The sequence below is a fragment of the Natator depressus genome, chromosome 15, assembly GCF_965152275.1.
Source record: "Natator depressus isolate rNatDep1 chromosome 15, rNatDep2.hap1, whole genome shotgun sequence".
In the NCBI taxonomy this organism is placed as follows: domain Eukaryota; kingdom Metazoa; phylum Chordata; order Testudines; family Cheloniidae; genus Natator; species Natator depressus.
Window position 1 is genome coordinate 8,955,932 of NC_134248.1, and position 21,215 is coordinate 8,977,146.

Here is a 21,215-nt window from a genome sequence, read left to right on the forward strand (position 1 = left end):
GACATGGAGGACTAACACCCACAGCAGCATACCCAGCACCCCAGAGGCTTCAGCTATAGCCTACCTGCCTGCTTGCAGAACACCCGATATTCTGAAGAGCCCAAAGTCCGTGATCACCACCTTCCCGTTGTCATAGAAAATGTTTTTAGACTTGAGGTCTTTGTGAAGGATCCCCTTCGCGTGCAGGTACCCCATTCCCTGCAAGAGAGGAGAGAGAAGGAACTGGAAGGGACGCACAAACAACTGGAATCCCCGAGGAGAACACCAGCTCGTGCCAGCATGCAGCATGGTTATGGATGGCTTCCAGTACCATCTCTACATGGACCAAACACATGGAGGGCGAAGGGATTTCAGACGTGAGTGCTCCTTCACTTCCAGGCAGCGGAGCCGGTCCAAGCGAGGGGTCCAGGAGGGGTGGGAGCACACACATTTGTATCGCCCCTTTTGCTTGCAAAACAGAATTTCAGCTGAAAGAGAAAACCACATGACATCATTTCACCCCTCGGCCTTGGCTCCTGCCCTGCACACAGCCCCGGGGCAGCACACAGCAGGGTGCGTAGGGCCGTTATGCTCTAGTGCAAGCATGAGCAGGGTGCAACTAAGATTTCAGGAGCCCGGATCCACTCAGCCCTCCACAGCCCACTCCTGCACCCTAAAGCTCGAATCAGTGGGAGCGTGAACCCCCCAGCAGAGCTCTGCCCTAGGGGACACGGAATGAAACAATTCTTCCCACACGGTGCTGCTGCACCAGGGAGCCTGCAGCCATGCAGAGGGGCAGCTTCACTAGTTACTATCTGCTAAGTCATGACCACTAGCCATTGCCCGTGTAAGGGCAGTGTGGAACTGCCTTGCCCCAGGAGAAGCTTAGGTAGTCACAAGATGTCCAGGCATGCAAGGGAATGACTATTCCCTGTGCTGCACAGGACTCGCTGTCTGACCTTAGGCTTGTCACTTGGAGTCTCTCGGCCTCAGTTTCCACATCTGTAAAATGGGGATGACTAGGATAAGCCAGGAATTCGCAGGGCTGCTGTGAGAATCAATTAATGTTTACAAAGTGTACTGAGATTCTTGGCTGGATGCCGCCAAAGAAGAGAGCCATTGTTATCATTTTATGCCTGTCTGCTAAGCTGCTTCCAACTTCATCAGCCGGATTAATTCATTATGCAGAAAAAAACAACAGCATAACAAATAGCTTTCACTTTCTTGCAATCCAAAAAACTAAGGGTAAGAAAAGAAATTAATTTGTTTTTATTGCAGTAGCGCTCAGTGGCTCCCAACCAAGATCACTGCGCTAGGCGCTGCAGGCATGCAAGCTCACTCACACTCACACACACGCACACATCCCTACCTATTATGTTATAGTGACAATCAGCTTCCAAATGGCCCATGCAGTAGAAGTTAGTTACCTTAAGCAAGCAATCACCACCTATGAATGTTCATTATAGACCAAATCCCCCAGGGATATTTTCAGCCAAACTTCGACCGAAGTCAGCAAAATCTGAGTCAGGGCCCAGGGACTGGGACTTGTAAGGATTATACTGAAGCACTGTGAAGGCAGCTGCCCTCTCTGACTCAGCTGCTGGGCAAGATGTCCAGACTCAGGGTTTTGTGCCGTACCCAAAAAAGGGTGATGTTTGGGCAAAAGGCTTTGAAATTGGGCTTGGCCACAGCTAGCCTGGGGTGGTGTGTGGACAACAGCAAACATCCTATGGTAAGTCAGTGCTTAGTCACTGGGTGTGCCTGAGCAAGGGTCATTCTCTTCCTGTTCCTTTGTGCCACCCATCTGTTTATGAAAGAGGCAGCGGTTCTCAATGAAAGGAAGAGGTGGCTTTGCAAAGCATTGTTATTTATAGCCTTGGTTTTGGCTAAAAGTTTCCTGTAGGAACAGCACCGATGCTGCATACGTAAAACTTCAGAGGAGCCCTGTTCAACCAGAGCATTATTGTATTACACACAGGGAACGTGCTATTTCAGATACTTCCCAAACCCAAGGACAGGAACCTGCACTGGGGAGCCAAACTCCCCTCTCCGACGCACACTCAAACCGCCCTGGGAGTTGTGCATGTGTGTATCTGAGGGGAGGACTTGGCTCTTCATGATTTGTTTGCTTTGGATCAGTCCGGGGCTGCAGTTTAGGAGGAAGGAATTTATCCAACGTATTGCCTCGGATACTTCTCTAAAGGTGGGCGGGCTAGCAAACAGCATCTTTGCCGCCCAGCCCAAATTCTCTACCTCTCCCCTACATCTGTCATCCCAGGTCCCACACCAGATTCCAACAGCCCCCCCACCCCACCCCGCAGCCTTTGCATCAATAATGATAAAAGCATCCTTTGCTAAGTACTACATTAATTGCCTCAGGCTTCCTGTGTATGTGCAAAGTCAGCTCCCCCTGCTGGCTCAGCTTTTTAAACCAATTAACCCAAGGTTGGCTAGGATCACATTACAACAGGAACCCTTGCACCCAATAATCCAATAAGCTTAAAGGATCTTCAAACAAGTAAGGCGACTAAAAGGATAGAGTCGTCCAATTACTGTGACCGATACAGGACAGTCAGGGATCCCAGTCTGGTCTTACTCCGAGCCACCTCTCCTCCCTCGGTCCAGGCTACACTGAGCCTTTTCTAGGCTGGCTGGGAGAGGAAAGCCTTGGTGCAATGCAGAGGCACAGCAAAGGCTGCACTGAACAACATGCCAAGTGTGAAAGGTTTGGTGATACAGCATGGTGTCCCCCCTGCAGTGGCTGACCACTACACAGTTTGGCCTGGATGCCAAGAACATATGCACAGAGGCAGCTATAATTTAAGGACAGGGGGAGTGTTGGCCCCTCACTTGCAATGGGAGCTGTGGATGGTCGGCCTCTGAAAATCAGGCCTGGGCGTTTAGGGCACTCCTGTGTCCACACCCTACACACTATTGTAAAAATCTCTGAACAAAGTATGCCTTTGGATGTATCACTTGAAAACTCATAATTTGCTGATCATTATTGTCCGAATAAAATGTGTGTGGCAACACTGTATGTGAAGTTATAAGATTCTGCTGTATGGTGTTCTTAACACATGTTCCAAACGGAGTTTAAGCAGTAAACAAAGTCATTGAGCAGGAAGGGAAACAAAAGGCTGCTCAAACAGGTAAGAGAAAAGCAGCAAGGAACATCCTTCCCTATAGACTCAGTCTCCTGAACCTCAGCAGGAAATGTTTTCCAAGAGGGGGACGGACACTATAAAAAGGAGGGACAAACACCCCAATGGACCCTCCTTTCTCCATCTCTACCCATCGATTCACTGCACCAGAAGGGACAAAGGAAGCAGCCATTGAACTGGAGAAGGGGTCCTGACCTACAAAGTTCGGTCAGTGTGACTGCTGAAAGCATGTGGCAAGAAAACTAAGTTGAGTTTAAAATAGTTTGTTAAGATAGGCACCAGGTGTGTTTCATCTTTATTTTTCTTGTAACCGTTTCTGACTTTTATGCCTCATTACTTGTACTCACTGAAAATCTCTCTCTTTGTGGTTAATAAACTTGTTTTATTGTTTTATCTAATCCAGTGTGTTTAAATTGAAGTTTCTGGGAAATTCCATTTGTGGTAACAAGGTGTGTGTGTGTGTGTGTGTGTGTGTGTGTGTGTGATCTCTATTGATGAAAATGACAGACTTTATATAAACATCTATTGTCCAGGAGTGGGCTGGGCACTACAGGACATACATTTCTGGGGGGGAAACTAAGGCTGGGAGTGTGTTGAGGTCACCCTGCAGTATAACCAAGGCTGGTAAGAGCAAAGGGCTGGCTGGCTGCAGCACGCACACAGACATAGCTGAGAGTGATTTGCACGCTGAAGGCTGTTCGTGAGCAGTCCAGACTGGAGACTTCAGAAGCAAGGCATTGTAAAGGGCACCCAAGGTTAGAGGGCAGGGGTGACACAGCTACTCATTAATCTGGATCAGCGGTGGGCAACCTGCGGCCTGCGGGCCACATGCGGCCCATCAGGGTAATCTGATTATAGGCCGCAAGACATTTTACTGACATTGACCGTCCGCAGGCACAGCCCCCCGGAGCTCCCAGTGGCTGCAGATCTCTGTTCTCGTCCAATGGAGATCTGCGGGACAGTGGCGGACAGGACCTGCGGACAGTCAATGTCAGCAAAATGTCTCGCGGCCCGCAATCAGATTACGCTGATGGGCCACAGGTTGCCCACCACTGGTCCGGATTGTACGCTGGGTATATCACAGACGCCTAACCTCAGGCATCCAAATTTGAAAACGCTGGCCTGTGTGCCAAAGTGAAATAACCCACTAAGGAAGGAGGAAAGGGGATATCCTGATGGAATGGCAGCAGAGACTGTCCACAGATCTTAAGTACAGTAAAGAAAGATCCACTGATGCACACTAGGGATCTAAGAGTTAACATCTGTAGCTCTTTCTTGCTTTGCACATATCTGGTCCCTATCTTTAATCTTTGGAGATTCTTCCTTGGCTCCATAAAGCGACTTCAGCTGCATCTTAACTCTTTGCTTGTCCTCTTCGTTGAAAGGGTTTCAAATCAAATCATTAAGGTGTAAAACTAAGGGGAAGCGTTATGGGGAGGCCTGTGTTTTAGACTAGGCCTCAGAAGCACAATCCGAGCCATTTCAAAGAAACTCGGATAAACTGAGCCGTTAAACTCTGCTACTTATTAAGCAAAACACTTAAGGATATGCTTAAGAATATAAGAACTAGGACTGCCAAATTTCTAATCACACAAAACCGAACACCCTTGCCCTGCCCCTGCCCCATTCCTTCTCCGAGGCGCCCCCCACTTGCTCCATCCCCCCTCCCTCTGTTGCTCATTCTCCCCCACCCCCACTCACTCGCTCATTTTCACCGGGCTGGCTCAGGTGGTTGAGGTGCAGGAGGGGATGAGGGCTCTGGCTGGGGGTGCGGGCTCCAGGGTGCGGCCAGAAATGAGGAGTTCAGGGTGCGGGAGGGGGGCTCCAGGTTGAAGCAGTGGGTTGGGATTTGGGAGGGGGGCGAGGGCTCTGGCTAGGGATTCGGGCTCTGGAGTGGGGCTGGGGAAGAGGGATTTGGGGTGCAGGAGGTGGCTCCGGGCTGGGGCATGGGTGCGGGAGCGGGTGAGGGCTCCGGCTGGGGGTGTGGGTTCTGGGGTGGGGCAGAGGATGAGGCATTTGGGGTGCAGGAGGGTGCTCTGGTCTGGGGCCAAGGGGTTCAGAGGGCAGGAGGGGGACCAGGGCTGTGGCGGGGGGTTGGGGCACAGGAGGGGGTGAGGGGTGCAGGCTTCGGGTGGCGCTTACCTCAGGTGGCTCCCGGAAGCAGCAGCATGTCCCCCCTCCAGCTCCTATACGGAGGTGTGGCCAGGCGGGTCTGTGTGCTGCCCTGTCTGCAGGCGCTGCCCCCGCAACTCCTATTGGCTGCGATTCCAGGCCAACGGGAGCTGCTTCGCCGGCACTGGGGCACAGGCAGCGTGTGGCGCCTCCCTGGCTGCCATGTGCCATGGGGCATCAGGGACCTGGCGGCTGATTCCAGGAGCCACGCAGAGCTAGGGAAGGCAGGGAGCCGCCAGGGTCCCTTTTCAACTGGGCGTTCCATTCGAAAACTGGATGCCTGGCAACCCTAGTAAGAACGGCCATACTGGGTCAGACCAAGCATCCTTCTAGCCCAGTATCCTGTCTTCCGACAGTGGCCAATTCCAGGTCCTTCAGAGGGAGTGAACAGAACAGGTAATCATGAAGTGATCCATCCCGTCGCCCATTCCCAGCTTCTGGCAAACAAAAGTGCTTAACTGTGAGCACTTGCTTAAATCCCGTTGACTTCAATAAGGCTTAAGAAGATGCTTAAAGATCTGAACGTGCTTAAATGCTTTGCTGAATCTGGGCCTAAATAAACCCAAACTAGGTATTAAAACATTAAGAGGGCACAAGTGAAAATACGGAACCAGGGAGAGAAAAGTGAAGCTCCTATCATGACTTGGGCAGAGTCTAGATGTTGCTTTATGACATGCATTTGAGTGTTTCAAAAGGTTATAAGTTCTACAAAGTAAACAGGGCTAGAGATACCACACACATGCAATGCAGCCCAGTCAGCACAGTGAGAGGAAACAACCTTAGCATTTCCTGACTGTGATTTTAACTGTGCAACTTCCACGCTGCACCAGAGGCTGCTGTAACTGTAGGCAAACTAGGCAGCTCCCTGGGGCAGCAAGGACAACGCTGAGCGGCGCTGTAACTTAGTGTGCCAGATCGCAACATGCTCACATAGATTTGGCCCAGCCACCCCTCTGTCATGACAACAGCAGGGCCAAACCTGAGTGAGTGGCACTGCAACCTTTCACTTAGCATGTCCCTCTCCCCGCCCCTTCTACCATAACCATAGACCCATCAGAGGGCTTGCCATGCCCCCACCCCAGACAGACAGTCATCATCCCTCCGCATTCAGCAAATCTATTCTAGGAGGTGGGAGGGGGCGGCACACTGAAGTATTGCCTAGGGAGGCAGATTGTCTTGAGCAGCCTCTGCGATGCATGAATGCAGTTTCTGCATTTCAGTTCCCAGGGTTGGTTGATTTGTTTATTTTAAAAAGAAAAAGCCAAGCTCTCTAACCACAACCACCACTGGAAGTCTGCATGTACCACACACGTGTCTTTAAGTGTGAAGGGTGCCAGGGGCACAGGTGGGCAGGAAACAGTTTTCCCACCCTGTGAGAAGTTGAGATTTTGAGACATTTTCCCATCCCGAATCAGGACAAAAAGCCAAAAATCACAAACATTTTCACAAACCAAAAATAAAATAAATTCAGATCAGGTCAATCAAAACATTTCCTTTAGATTTCAAATTTAAAAAAACCCAACAACTTAACCCCCCCCTCCCCTGTAAGTTAACATACATTTCTAAACAAAAAGTCATCTAACCATAACAATGGGACTTTTTTGTTTTAAAAAAAAAAAAAAAAGTCAGACTGGGATATACTGACAATTTGGAAACTGATTTGCAAATATTTTTCAAGACACGAAATTTACTGAAACTCACCCTTCCCCCCAAATTGTTCTCGTTTGGATGAATCCACATTTTCCAACCAAAAAATGTTTTTTTGTCAAACAATTGCCGCGCAGATCTAGCAAGTAACGCATGAGAGGATGGGGGAAACACACAGGTGCTCTGAACTGCATCCCTCAACCTGGTTTTTAAAGTTTGTCCCTCTCCAGATCTGCATATGCCAGTGCTCCGTGGAGACATGGGTAAGGAGATCGGCACCAGTCAGCCATTGGTGTCCTGCTGGAAGTGCTGTGCCTGGCAGGGCTAACAGGAAGCATCTTTGGCCAGTGCATGGCAAGGAACAGCCACTGAGAAGTACAGCTGTAAATGTGCGTGTGCATCTCTCCAGATGAGAGAGCTTTGAGAGGGATTTTTTTAAAAATGTTTGCTGCTTATGCTCAGTATGAAGCTTTCAAACGTTTCGAGCTTTCTCTGGGTACGTCTGCACCAGAGCTGGCAGGTGGCATTTCCAGCTTGCACAGACACACTCGTGTTAGTTGTGATACAGCCAGCATGATAAACAAAGATGTGTAGCCACAGCAAAGGGAGGGGCCCGATGCCTGAGGACATACCTAGGGTCTTGGACAGGATGAAATTTGGGGTGGCTAGCCCCTCCCGCTGTCTTACTTCCATTCTTAGGATGCTGCTCGATCAGTAGGTCTACCCGAGCCGGAAATTTATACCCTCCAGCTCCGGCACAGACATACCCAGAGAAAGTTCCACATGGCCGAAAGCTTTGTACAGAGCATACGCAGCACATTCTAAAAAAAAACAAAAAACAAAAAACAACCTCTCCAAGCTCTCCCATCCGGAGACACGCACACACATGATTTTACAGCTCCGCTTCTCAGTGCACGTCCCTTGGCGTGCGCTGGCTAAAGATACGGACTGTTGTCAATTAGCTCTGACAGATTTCAACTCAAGCAGGAAACGATACCTTCCAGGTCCAGTGTAGACATAACCTTTTAGTTTCCAACACATTTTCCCCCCACCATGCTCCTCGCTGAGAACTATCTATAGGCCAAGTTTCAAATGTCAAAAGTTGAGTTTTCAGTTATCACTGTGAAAGCAAAAGGTGCAAGCACTGTTTAGCAGGAGAAGTCCATTTGTATTCTAGTTTTTGAACACGCCCACACACCTCAAATGTAGCGGCACTGATTTACTTTCCATTTATTTTAAGAATGTAAAAAAAAAAAAAAAAAAAAGTTCCCTCTGGACAGCGATCATGAACAATTACAGCCAAAATGGAGAATTTTTCAGTAAGATCCAAACTTCCAACTGGATGTTGATTTACCCTAGCTGAGGAACTGGCTGACAGTACTTAAGTAGTTGATATTTTGTATTTCTCCTATAATTTGTTCTCTTTCAAACTGAGGATGAATTTGATCAAGTCGGGTGAAGATCACCACCATGCAGACAGCCAGCACAAGACCTAGGCACCACTTAAGCCACATTTTAAGGGCTTAAGTAGGACTTCAGTTTCATAGACTAAGTCCAAAAGGGACCAAGGTCATCCTGCCCAGCCTCTAAGGGTATGTTTACACTGCAATGTAAGCCCTTGAATTCAGGCTCAAGCCTAACCCCCCTTCCATCTACACACAAATTGCACTAACCCAGGGCTTGGACCCAGAGTCCCGGGACCCCATGGGGGTGGAGGATCCAAGCCTGGGACCCTGGGACCCAGAGTTCTAGCCCTATTTCTTGGCAGTGTAGATATAGCCCCACTGACTTGTGCTCTGGGAGTCCACCTAAAGTATCCCAGAATTCCACAGGCTGACTTTCTTTGCCCTCTGGACAGTCAAGTTTGGTAGACAGTCAAGTTTTCCCCACACTGCACCATAAACAAAGGGCTAGTGCAGCCACATTTTGGGAGGGCACAAGAAAATCTGGGATATGGGTGGTTGGACTCGGGCCTGCATAATGCAGCGTAGACATTGGAGCTCCACGCTGAGACCAGGGTTCAGCAGTTCCTAACCCGGGGTTACAAATAAGAGTGGACATTCAAGCCTGTGTTAACAAACCCAGGGTCTGCTAACTCGAGTTACGCGCAGTGGCGGAGTTTCACCCAGTGAGACTAGGATGCCCGTGTGGTATACCGTACCTTCACAATCTCTTGAGCTATCTGCCTCGTTTTGTTGACATCCAGGACAATTTTTGCATCTCTCACCACCGAGTAGAGTGTCCGTCCTTTACACAAACTGAAAGAAAAAGAGGGGGAGATAAATAGACATGCTGATATTAAAAAAAAAACAAAAAAACAAAAAAAAACAAGAAACGTCATTAAATCCAAACACAGATTAAAAAGAGAGAACCTGTAAAGGGGGCTAAAAATAGATACAGTATTTTGGCTTCATACCAAAGCAAAGACAACGGACTTTGGAATAAATCTTGGAGCTCTCTCCCCCACTTTGAAATGCTGGGAGGGAGATATCTTAGCTCTCTAGTATATTTTGCTAGCACCACATAGATCCTGAGCAGTATCCGATAACCCTTTCTTCTCTCTTATTTTGTTTCCCATTTTCTAGTTGTCAGAAAGCTCCTGGGCTTAGAGCGTCAGACTTTTGGGCAGACCTCTCCACCGCGTCCTCTGCAGGATAAAATTCTCATAAATCTAAGAGGAGCCAAAAGAGGAAAGAGAAAAGCCTGCACACTCTACAATGTCCTCCAATTTTCCTTCTTGTACCAGTTACAGTAGAATCTATTTACAGGGCCTTAATTACCAAAGGCAGTTGATAGCAGCAGCTGCAGGGGGAAGGGGGCATATAGACTAATTAAAAATATATTGACATTTGAATATCATAATGGAGTATGTGGGTGGACTCTGCCTCAACTTCCTCCCACGAAAGAGGGCTTTTTTTCCCCGTCTATACCCACCTACGCTCATTACAGGCAACTTGAGAAAGAACAGACTAAATACCTGTGTCTGGATAATAGAGCACCCGGGAAAAAAAAAATCTCTATTTAAATAGGCTTCAAGAATCACAGATGTTAATTTGATCTTGTTACAGTTAATGAAACAAAAGTTTGGGCTTTTAATTACTCCTTTATCCCACCCACCACATCTTCTTCCTTTCTTCTTCAGCATCTTTCTCCTCCTTCATACTGACAATGTTCAAAAACTTCTAGACCACGTCTTTAGTGGAAATGATGTTTGCAGCTGTGTGGCTGTTGGGAACCGATCTTCGGGAGAGTGTGCAAGACTTGCCTTTACCACTTTGTGTGATAAGGTCAGGCTGAGTGGAATGAAACCTCAGGACAAGTGAGTCCATATCACTTACTGGATCACTTAAGAGCACTGAGTGGCCTGGATCCCCTGCCAGCCCTGCAAAGTGAGAGATTCTGGGGTCCAGCTAATGGGGTGGGGAAGAGGTCAGGGGTGAAAGCTTCACAGAGAATGATCGCCTGACTCTCCTGATCACTCAGTCAAAGGGGAACAGATGGGTCCAAAGAGAGCACTCAGTGCAATTCACACCCGTGTGCTCAAATGCTATTAGCCAATTCTCCACCACCAAAGAGTGGGTGGAGAGCTTGGGTGACCAGACAGAAAATGTGAAAAATCGGGACGGGGTGGGGGGTAATAAGAGCCTATATAAGAAAAAGACCCAAAAGTCAGGACTGTCCCTATAAAATTGGAACATCTGGTCACCCTATGGAGAGTAGAAACTTGGACGCCATGTTTGTGAGCAGCGGGGCAGCCCAACTAAAGTAGCTCTAGAGTACTGACAAAATGAGTCAAGTTCGCCAGGCCTCAAGTCTCCATTACTCAGAATTGAAGCACTTCCTTCTTCCTTCTACAGATGAACCTTGGAGAGCCCCTAGGTCAGTGGTTCTCAATCCATGTACCATTGTGGGCCGCATATGCAGCTCTCTGTGTTATGTGGGCCGCATCCTCACAATATATACACTACCTGTATGGCCCTGAGGACGTCACATGGGCTGAAGCTGTGTGCTGATTGGGCCACAAGCAGCTCGCGGCCCATGGGTTGAGAACCACTGCCCTAGGTCAATCAGGATTCATATCTGATGGGTGAGAGCCGTCGTTCTTCTAGGTTCAGTGGTTGGGCAAGTTGCAGATTTCGGTTTTCCTGCAACCTGTCCCTGGCTACCGTGGTGCCATGTTGCCTAGTAGCCCTTGTTACTAAGGCAGTTGAGCTTTCGCATAGAGGGGCCATTTAATCATGACTATCGTTATTATTCCAAACCGGTTGAGTTATAAGATCATTTCATTCCTATTCTATTCAATGATTAATTTAATCTATTTCTATTGATTAAATGTTCCTGGCAGTCTCTAGAGGCATGGACACAAGTGGCAATTCATAGCTTTGGTCTACAATTAAAGCATGGACCAGCAGAGATGTGTCAGCTAGGAGTGCGAAAAAAAAATCACACCCCCTAGTGAGAGCTATGCTGACAAACCTGCAGGATAGATGGTGTTCCTACACCGGCAGAACTCTTCCTTCCTTCAGCATCTGTTGTGGACATACTAGGTGACTATGCCGACACAAGCCCCGTAGTGTAGATATGGCCACAGGTTAATACAATGAGTGACTGTCAGCTAGGTGAATCAGCAATCTCACCCATCACATCATTTTTATTTATATTATGATAGCACCCACGCAGGCTGAGGCCCCATTGAGATAGGTGCGGTACAGATGTAGTAAAACACAATCCCTGCCCCAAGAGCTCATAAATGTGGTTTAAGACAAGGTGTAAACAGACACAATGAAGGGGTATGGGGTGCTCAAGTAACGTGACTGGAGCCTTGTTTCTCACGGACCGGCAGCATGCACAATATTTAGCTAGAGGCATGCAGGGAGATACTTTTACAGAGGCCAAGAAGCCGACGAGTGGCAGTAGCCCTAGCTTGACACTGCCAAGCTGTCATCAGCTGCCAGGGGTCTTCAGGCTTCCTGATACCACTGAGCCTGAAGGAGGGATCTGAAAGAGGTCAGTGAGTAGGGTAGGACTAAATGAGGAAAGGCCAATAGGAAAAGGGCAAGAAGCCTGTATCTGGCATGGTGGGGCAGCGGGAGGTGATGGGGTCAGAATGATGGGCTGGGAAGATGACCTTAGCAGCAGAGGAGGTGATGTTGCAATAGTCAAGGCCAGAGAGGCTGAGGGTGCAGGAGTCAAGGCCAGAGATAAGGGCCTCTGTTGGGTTTGGCATTGTGTGTAGACAAGAAAGCCCAAACCTTTGGAATGCTGTTGAGGAGGAATTGCTAAGATTTAGACAGAGCCTTGAGGAGGGGGGTTAGACAGAGGTCAGAGTCAAAAATGATTAGTGACAGGAAGTCTCAGCCTGGAATCAGGGGCTCACTGTGCTAGGCACTGTACATACCTATAGTAGGGACAGTCCCTGCTCTGAAGAATTTACGGTCTAAAGAAGCAAGATAAAGGGTGGGAAGGGGAGCAGGGGCAGAGAGAGGTGACGTGACCAAGGTTACAAAGTAGGTTTGTGGCAGGAGCCAGGAACAGAACTCAGGTCACCAGAGTCTCAGTCCAGTACTCTATCCATTGCACTCTACGGATCTCAAGAACTGAGAGGATGGTTGTGTTGTCCAGCGGGGTTGAGTGGACAGACTGTGTGAGGTGACAATGGGCCGAAGAAGTTGTAAGACTAAGACTGTTAAGGTCTATAGGGTGAAGGGAACTTCACTGGCCACATCCTCAGGCCACCATGTCAGCTGGCTAACGATGGGGCAGTTCATCTGCCCCAGGGACCCCGGCAATCATATTCAGTCCCAGAGAGCCTCTGCAAATCACGTGGCCAATGAGGCTTCAGAAGTTATTCAATTCAGCTCGGACATTACTCCAGTTGGAATTAATGAGACAAGCTCTTAAATTGAAAGGTTTCTCTTTCTTGGCCTTTGCCAAGCAGGTTTATGTCACTGACCCGATGGACGCCAAGAAAAATAAGATGACTGAAAAGGAAAAACTCATGCCTCCTTCCAGTAGGACACAAGCCAGGGAGAAGCACGAATAACCCCACTATTCCTAGGCACAGCACTAAGGGCCACATCTCAGAGAGTCCAGCTCCCATTTAGGCATTTAAAAAAAAGGCCAAGAGTTCCATGTCCAGCCTAACTAGGCAGGCTGGGTGCTGGAGGGACGTATGGAGGGAAAGCAACAAGGCATCCTCCCCCAGTGCCTGCAAATCAGATTGGTGGCCACTCCTGGTCTACTCCGGCCCAAAGGCTGCCCCTATAGCGGACACCACTGGAGGAGAGAGGGCCGCCAGATCTAATCAGTGACACGCCCTTCGGCCCTGCCTCTCCTCCAGCCTTCCCATGTGCCACCCCCGTGCAGGAAGCTCCCTGCAGTGCTGGGCTCTTTACCGTGGAGGGGGCATGCACGATAACATGACAATAATTAGACAGGTAGGTATGCTTTTCATACTGACCAGTTTTGTCTGGTTATTAATTGCTATGATCACCACTGTAGCATCTTGGAGTCCCAGTCATGGACCAGGACCCCATCATGGTGGATGCTAGACAGTTTCCTTGTTGTGTCCATTTGTTGTTGTCAAGCTGTCCAGCCGTGGCTCAAGAGCATAAGTACCTACCTCAGGGCACACTTATAAGAACCAGGACACAAACCCCAAGTCAGTTGTGAGTGCTGTACTTACATATAACCAACCAACCAGTGTAAACTCTTCAGACATGATAACAGCCTTAACATGGAGTCACAGACAGTGCCCTAGGGCACTCAGATCTGTCTTGCTGGGCCTGTATGATAGACGGTCCTTTACACCATGAATCACTTCAAGTGTAGCTCGAAAGCTTGTCTCTCTCCCCAACAGAAGTTGATCCAATAAAAGATATTATCTCATCCTCCTTGTCTCCACCGTGAATCACAGCCAGATTCAGGTTACTCCTTGTGCCAAAGGACCAGTCACTTACTCCAAGTCAGTCACACTTTAGCTCTCACACCAAAGACAGCACTTGTAGCCACCCTACAATAAACTATCTAAAGAGTTATGATATAGGAAAAGGAAATAAGAGTTATTTACAAGGTTAAAGCAGGTAAACATACACACACAAATGAGTTACAAGCTTCAATTTCAAAGTGTAATAGACGCTTCTAGAATATGCAAGCTCTATATGTTCTTAGGGCTGACCTAGGCTAAGTAGCTGAGGATCCTTGGTTAATACCTAGAAAACCTTGCCTCTCGTAGTCCAAGCAGCATAGAGATCCAGTTCCTTCTTCCTAGAAGTTTTTATTACCTCCCCCACTTCTGCCTGAGCTGCAAACTCAGCTGACGGGAGGAATTCACTTGCAGGACTACTCTCCCATTCCCATGGAGATGAAACAACAAAGACACTTGTCCTTTTTAATGTTCCACGCTAGTCCGTTTGGTGTCCATGAGCCATCCCTGTTGGGCAGGACATAACGCCTTCTGTTGGAGAGCAGCATTTCACACCAGTTAGTGTCTCTCTCCTGTCTAGTGATTTACACAGTTATGGAGGCTTACAGTGCAAAACACTCAATTAACAACTTTATAGTATGGGATACAGATGGGATAAGTGAGATTAATACATGCAGAAACTTTCAAGAATTCATAAAGTCTAAACGCTAAATTCATTCTTATAATTCTAATACCTATTTTGGCAATACTAACATGCAGGTGAGCCAGACTGATTCCAGCTCTGTATTTATCAGTATCCAGTTGAGACTTGGAGACCTTGGCATGAGCTAGCCCCTGGTCTGCCAGTGTCACAGGTGTCTATTGTCTTATACTTGGATTGTAAGTTCCGTGGGACAGGGACTGTCTTTTTGTTCTGTGTTTGTTCAGTGCCTAGCACAATGGGGTGCTGGCCCATAACTGGGGTCCCTAAGTTCTACTGCAATAAATAACTACAACTACTGCCTAGCCCCTCTCTGCCCCCTTGTGTAACAGAATTACGCCAGTCCCACTGCCAGTGGGATGGCCAGAACTTCAGAGATGGACGCCGGCTTTGGCCCTTTAGGAAGCTATACAATAGCAAAAAACACAAAACAAAACAACCCCCCACAAACAAAAACAAAACAAAAACCCCATCACACCCCAGCTTAAATAGTTTTCTACCTTTTTGGCATAATCTTTCCCATTTATGCTGATAATTAAGGCTACGATTATGTCACAGAGGTCATGGAAGTCACAGAATCCGTGACCTCCATTGACATCTGTGACATTTTCTGCCCCAGGGCTGGAGCTCCCAGACAGTCCTGCCCCTGCAGCTCCCAGCCCCTGCCCTTTGGGGGGGACCTCACAGCTGCCCAGCCACAGCGGGTGGCGGGGGGACTCCCTGCAGCTGCCCAGCCGCGGCATGGGCGACCCTGTAGCTACCAGTTTCCCCAGGGGTGAGGGGACCCCACAGCAGCCCAGCCCCATGGGCAGGAGGACCCTGGAGCTCCCAAGCACTGCAGCGGTGGGGCGGGGGGGGGGAACCTGGAAACCCCAGCGGCAGTGGGTGCTAAACCCGCCTCTCCCTTTTGTCAGGGATATTTTTAGTGAAAGTCAGAGACAGGTCACGGGCTTCCGTCCATTTCTCTTTATTGCCAGTGACCTGTCCCTGACTTTTACTAAATATATCCGTGACAAAAAGGTAGCCTTTACTGATAATTTACACAAAACTCCACTCCCAGGCGATCAGGAGCCTCAAACTCTGAGCTTGACGGTCCAAAGTTTATAATACAAATATTAGGAAGTGCAAGAGAAAACACTGAGCATTTTCCCGGGCTTTGTGTTGGGGGCGTGAAGGGTGTCAACTAATGAGGCCCCAGCTGGTAAATTTGTGTTTACTGCTCAGATATCACAGTGGCAAGCGCCCATATAAAACCAGAGACAGAATAAAGCAGAGCACTGAAGAATTAGCATGGAAGAGAGCCAACAAAATGGGCAAGCAATGCTATCTTAACCAAAGAGCGAAGAAGAGTCCTGTTCGCTATGCACAGATTAGTGACTTTCTACAGTTGTCAACTCCACCAGAATCATGCGACTCTGAATGTGAAATTATTTGAAGGCCAATTTTTAAGCTGGTCAGAGCTTAAGCTTTGCTTGAACTCCTCAGAACATCATATAGTCTTACTCAGAGATTACAGGGTGAACACTTTGGGCAGATACACTGTATATTTCATAGCAAAACAGAGAGGTTGAACGCCCACATTGAGTGCAAATTAGAGTCCACCCTAAACTCACTGCATTTGCCATGTTAATGGCTGTCAGAGATGACTATATCTGAACGAGAATATAACAAATGACCAGGGCTGGGATTTCCAAAGGGAGTTAAATGACCAACTCCGATTGGATTTCAGTGAGAGTTGGGTACCCATACTCCTGGGGCTTCTTTGTAATCCCAGACAGATTATGGAAACACATTAGGCCCGATTCTGATCCTACTCGCATTGGTGTGTGTGTGAAGTGTAACTTTGCTGGGGTTACACCAGGGTCAGCGAGAAGAAAAATCCGTCACCAAGGCGAGGCTAATCTGCTATCTTGGCACTCCTACAACAAGAAAGAAATGAATACCTGAGAAAGCACTGCATCGACTTGTTACAGAAACCACAATGTCTAAAAGCCCCCTGGTGCAGATGGGAAATTCGTGTTTTTATTCAGAAGCCCTAGTGCCGAGCCCATGTCTGACATGTCAGACACCAGGGAATACAAACGAAAGGAGAGGGAGACTTGGGCACATTAAAAGAGAATCAAGGAACAGTTGTGAAAATGCTCTTTCATGAAATGAAAATGAATGCATCCCTTCATTAACGTCATGCCAGCCAGCAGAGTGAATTAATGCACACGCCGGTTCCCATCACCTCCGGAACGCGTTAGCCTTCCTCGCTAGAGATTCGCATTCAAATTGGGCTTGGTCCAAAGTCAGATGCTTTTAGTTGTATCAATGTAGTAGCATTTAACCCAGTTCACTTAATATCCATTGGCTTGCTTCCTATAATGTGGAACGTGTCAACCTTCTCTTAGGCCAAACCAGTCTGGCTTGTAGGCTCTCTAAGGCTTTCCCATGGTGACGCCACATAGAACAAAACCAGGAAAACACTGCAAGGAGTTTTCTAGGAGATTTCCAGATTTACCCAGCCTCTGCATTTGCACCAGTCTTTGTAGTCACTTACATCTGCACTCACTGACCGAGTATTTATCAAGCTACAACCCATTTACCCTACAAAAACAAACAGGTTTAAACGGAGCTGTGAAAGATGGATATGGCCAAACCATGTTGTAATGTTATTGTTTGTATGGATAGGAAAAAATGGCAGGTTATAACGGATTAGAGAACCCATATAGATACCCAGGTTAAATATGGTTATCTAAGAGCTTGTCTATGCTTAAAAGTTGTACTGCTCTACCAAAAGGGAATAGCCTCTCTAGTGTGGACACAGTTAATCATTATAAACATGCTTATACCGGTATAACTGTATAACCAGTATAGACAAACACCTGTCAGGGAGGGTCTAGATCATACTGAGTCCTGCCATGAGTGCAGGGGACTGGACTAGATGACTTCTCGAGGTCCCTGCCAGTCCTATGGTTCTAGGAACTTTCCGCATACAGGAAGGGGAATAAGCTAGATCAGCATCATGCACCTTTATACCAGTATCATTGTGTCCACATTAGGACTTTTACCAGTATAACTATTTTGGTTAAAAAAACCAACCACCCAGACTCCTAATCAAAACAGTTATATGGGTAAAATGTTCAAGTGTAGACCAGGCCTAACATAATATTAAACATGTTTTGTTCAGTCTGAACAAGGAAAATTAAATTAGGCTCTAAAATAGTTTGGCCACAATCATGTTTAAACCTGGGTATCGCTGTAGTTTAGAAAGTGAGTGATCTAAATTGCACCTGAAAAAAAAATGCCGGTGAAAATTTGTGCCATGAGTTATTTGCAACTGACTTTTGTGGGAGCAAAATAGTAAGCCATATTCTAAAAAGCTGGCCCTGTTACCTTTTCGATATGGAGTCTTTTATATGGCTCTATTCAAGAAACCAGGATAATATGATCTACTACACAACATGCTTCCTGCTCTGTTCTGCTATCCTAGCACACCTTTCATCACGGTAGCTATACGTCCAACCATTCCCTCTTGGTGTAATTCAGATTTTCCCCCAAAGAAAACTGACCACGACAGAAACTTGGTACGGAAGTGAAATAAGTCATGAACCGTCACCATAAACCAAATGAAGACATTAAGTAGAACTGGATCTGGTCTCAGCCCCAAAGTGAGTTGTGATCAGCTGCGGGGGAATGAAGTTTTAAAAAAACATTTCAAGCACTTCTGAACTGCAGAGATAACCTTGGGAATACAGACTTTTTGAGTCCCTATTCAGACAAGATCCCATCACTTCAATCATTTAGAAGTGCATGATAGATTACAAACTCATTGGGCCCATTACATTAAACATTAGGTCCATATTAAATTAGGCAGCAGAAATCAGGTGCAAGTCAGGCCTGGCACGAAAAGGTACCCACACAAAGCAAAGTACCATGCAATGTAGGACTGGGATATGCTGCAACAAAAGCTCACTGGACCCCAAGGAAAGTAACTATACATCAACGCAGGTGATTCAGCTCTCCATGCTTTCCATTGGCTGATGAGTAACTCCTCCAAATGAATTAAACTAGCAAATATTGCAGCCAAAGAGATTTCCTGGTGGAGAAGAAGCTAGTCACCAATACACAAAGCCTTGTTTACAACTATTATACAGCACCTGAGCCACCTGACAACCCACCTGCAGAATCTTTTCATGACAACTCTCCACAATTTTGTTTCCTCCTACTTCTTGTCTGACATGAATAGTCCCCCTCCATCAGAGCACAAATAACATTCATGATGCAAACAAAGGGAGGCCTCAAGGGTGCACAGATAATGTATTTGCTTTTCACTTCTGGAGACCTGGGTTGAAATCCATGATAGAGATAGCTACCCAGCCCCGAGTAGATATTCCTCCACATCACAAGGGTACATCAGGGTGAAGAGGCCAAAGATTGTCTGTGCTTCACAACATGAACAAAAGGAGCGCAGACATGCCTCTTCAGAAACACAGGCTTATTCACTCCTGAAGTGCGTATTCATAACTAAATGTTCACTTCACCTCACCCTATAATCATACACTTGCGTTTGTGAACAGAAAATCCAGGCTTGTGAAACACAATCCAACTTTACTGTATTGAGCAAGCACTCCCTGTGGATTTGAGCTACCGTTAAATGTGCCAGTGAAGAGAAACTCACGACCCATGCATACCAGAGTAGAAGGTGCCTTGTGCATCAAACAAACTCTTGCTTCTTCTCACTAGCCCCAGAACAAGGAGTGCCTGGCTTATTGTGGAAGCACATGGAACTCTGCACTACAGAGATGTACAGAGGCAGGGAGCTGAGCAAAATTTTCGGCATGTTTCTATGCGACACCCAGTCAAACTTCGAGCCCTTTTGCAATAAAGACAATGGTACAGTACAGGAGCCACTCAATGTCAGCTCAGCAAGTGACACAACACCCCTACCACAGATGAACCTCCACACAACTCTGGCTTTATCAGCTACACTGAGTGTACGCGAATTCCAGGGTTGAGAACTTTCTGCTGAGAGCATCCCGTCCCTCGATGCACAAAGGCGCTGTAAGCTCTAGCTGATCTCCTCTGCCAAGTTAAGAAACAAGGAGAGAGGTATGTGCGAAGACAGCCGGGGCTCTCTGATTAGGGGTGCCAGGTGTCCAGTTTTTGACCGGAACGCCAGGTTGAAAAGGGACCCTGGCAGCTCCGGTCAGCACCACTGAGCGGGCTGTTAAAAGTCCGGTCAGCAGCACAGCAGGACTAAGGCAGGATCCCTGCCTGCCTGCCATGGCTCTGTGTGGCTCCCGAAAGCAATGGCATGTCCCCTCTTTGGCTCCTATGCATAGAGGCAGCCAGGGGGCTCCGCACACTGCCCCCACCCCAAGCACCGGAAGCGCAGCCAATGGGAGCTGCGGGGGTGGCACCTGCGGATGGGGCAGCACACAGAGCCGCCCGACCACGTCTCCATGTAGGAGCCAGAGGGAGGACATGCCACTGCTTCTGGGAGCTGCTTGAGGTAAGCGCCGCCCAGAGCCTGCACCCTTGACCCCCTCCCAGGCCCCAACCCCAGCCTGGAGCCCCCTCCCACATGCCAAACTCCTCAGCCCCAGCCCATAGCCCCCTCCTGCACCCCAAATCCCTCATACCCAGCCCCACACCAGAGTCCGCAACCCCAGCAGGAGCCCTCACTCCCCGCCCTGCACCTCAACCCCCTCCCCTAGCCCAGAGGCCCCTCCTGCACCCTGAATCCCTCATTTCTGGTCCCATCCCAGAACCTGCATCCCCACCCCAGAGCCTGTACCCCCTCCCACACCCCCAATCCCCTGCCTCAGCCCAGAGTCCCCTCCCATACTCTGAACCCCTTGGCTCCACCCCCGCAGCCCAAAGCCCCATCCTGCACCCCAAATCCCTCATGCTCAGCCCCACACCAGAGCCCACACCCCAACCCAGAGCAAGCCCAGTGAAAATCAATGAGTGAGGGTGGGGGAGAGTGAGCGACAGGGGGGTGAGATAGAGTGAGTGGGGGCAGGGTCTCAGAGGAGGGGTGGGGTAGGGGTGGGGCAAGGGTGTTCGGTTTTGTGCGAGGAGAAAGTTGGCAACCTTGTTTCTGTCATTTGAGGACCTAACTTACTCTGCTCTTCACAGTGGTGTCTGATATACCATAGCTCCTTTGCAAAGACACTCAGCTAACAGGTAGCACCCTAGAAGTGAGGAGCGTGGAGAAACTGTGGGGGAAATCCAGAGCATGGAACTAATGACATGGTGCCACATTCAGGTTTTAGTTACACCAGAGTAAATCCAGAGTAACTCCAGATTTACACCAGTGTAAAATGCAAACAGAGTTTGTCCCAGAATCTCTAAGGGACTGTGTCTGAGCCAGTTCACAGAGAACCTGTAGCCTTTCTGTACTGCTGGGATAAAATGAGCGTGCCCTCGGATAGATTCCACTTGCTCACCTTGTACACCGGAGATTCCTTCTCATGGAATTAGAAGATTCAGGCTAGAAGTCAGCGAAGCAGTTGCACCCTTTGACAACACTGTTCACGAGGCCCCCTCTAAACCAAAGCGAAACAAGCCTTGGACTGGCCCATAAAGCGCTGCTTTGCCACACCAAACGCAAAAGTCGTCATTTGAATGTAAGAGACCGTTG

General features: G+C 48.1%; 1 protein-coding gene across 3 annotated transcripts in view; it reads right to left on the reverse strand.

Moving 5' to 3' along the window:
• The window catches only part of KSR2 (kinase suppressor of ras 2), a 281,058-nt gene that overhangs the window by 35,071 nt on the left and 224,772 nt on the right, over positions 1-21,215 (reverse strand). For all 3 annotated transcript variants that reach the window (XM_074973249.1, XM_074973250.1, XM_074973251.1), the window contains exons 16-17: positions 9,121-9,217; positions 65-198 (exon numbers count right to left, since the gene is read on the reverse strand). In XM_074973249.1, coding sequence (XP_074829350.1) covers positions 65-198; positions 9,121-9,217 — 231 coding nt within the window. The remainder of the gene's footprint in view (positions 1-64; positions 199-9,120; positions 9,218-21,215) is intronic.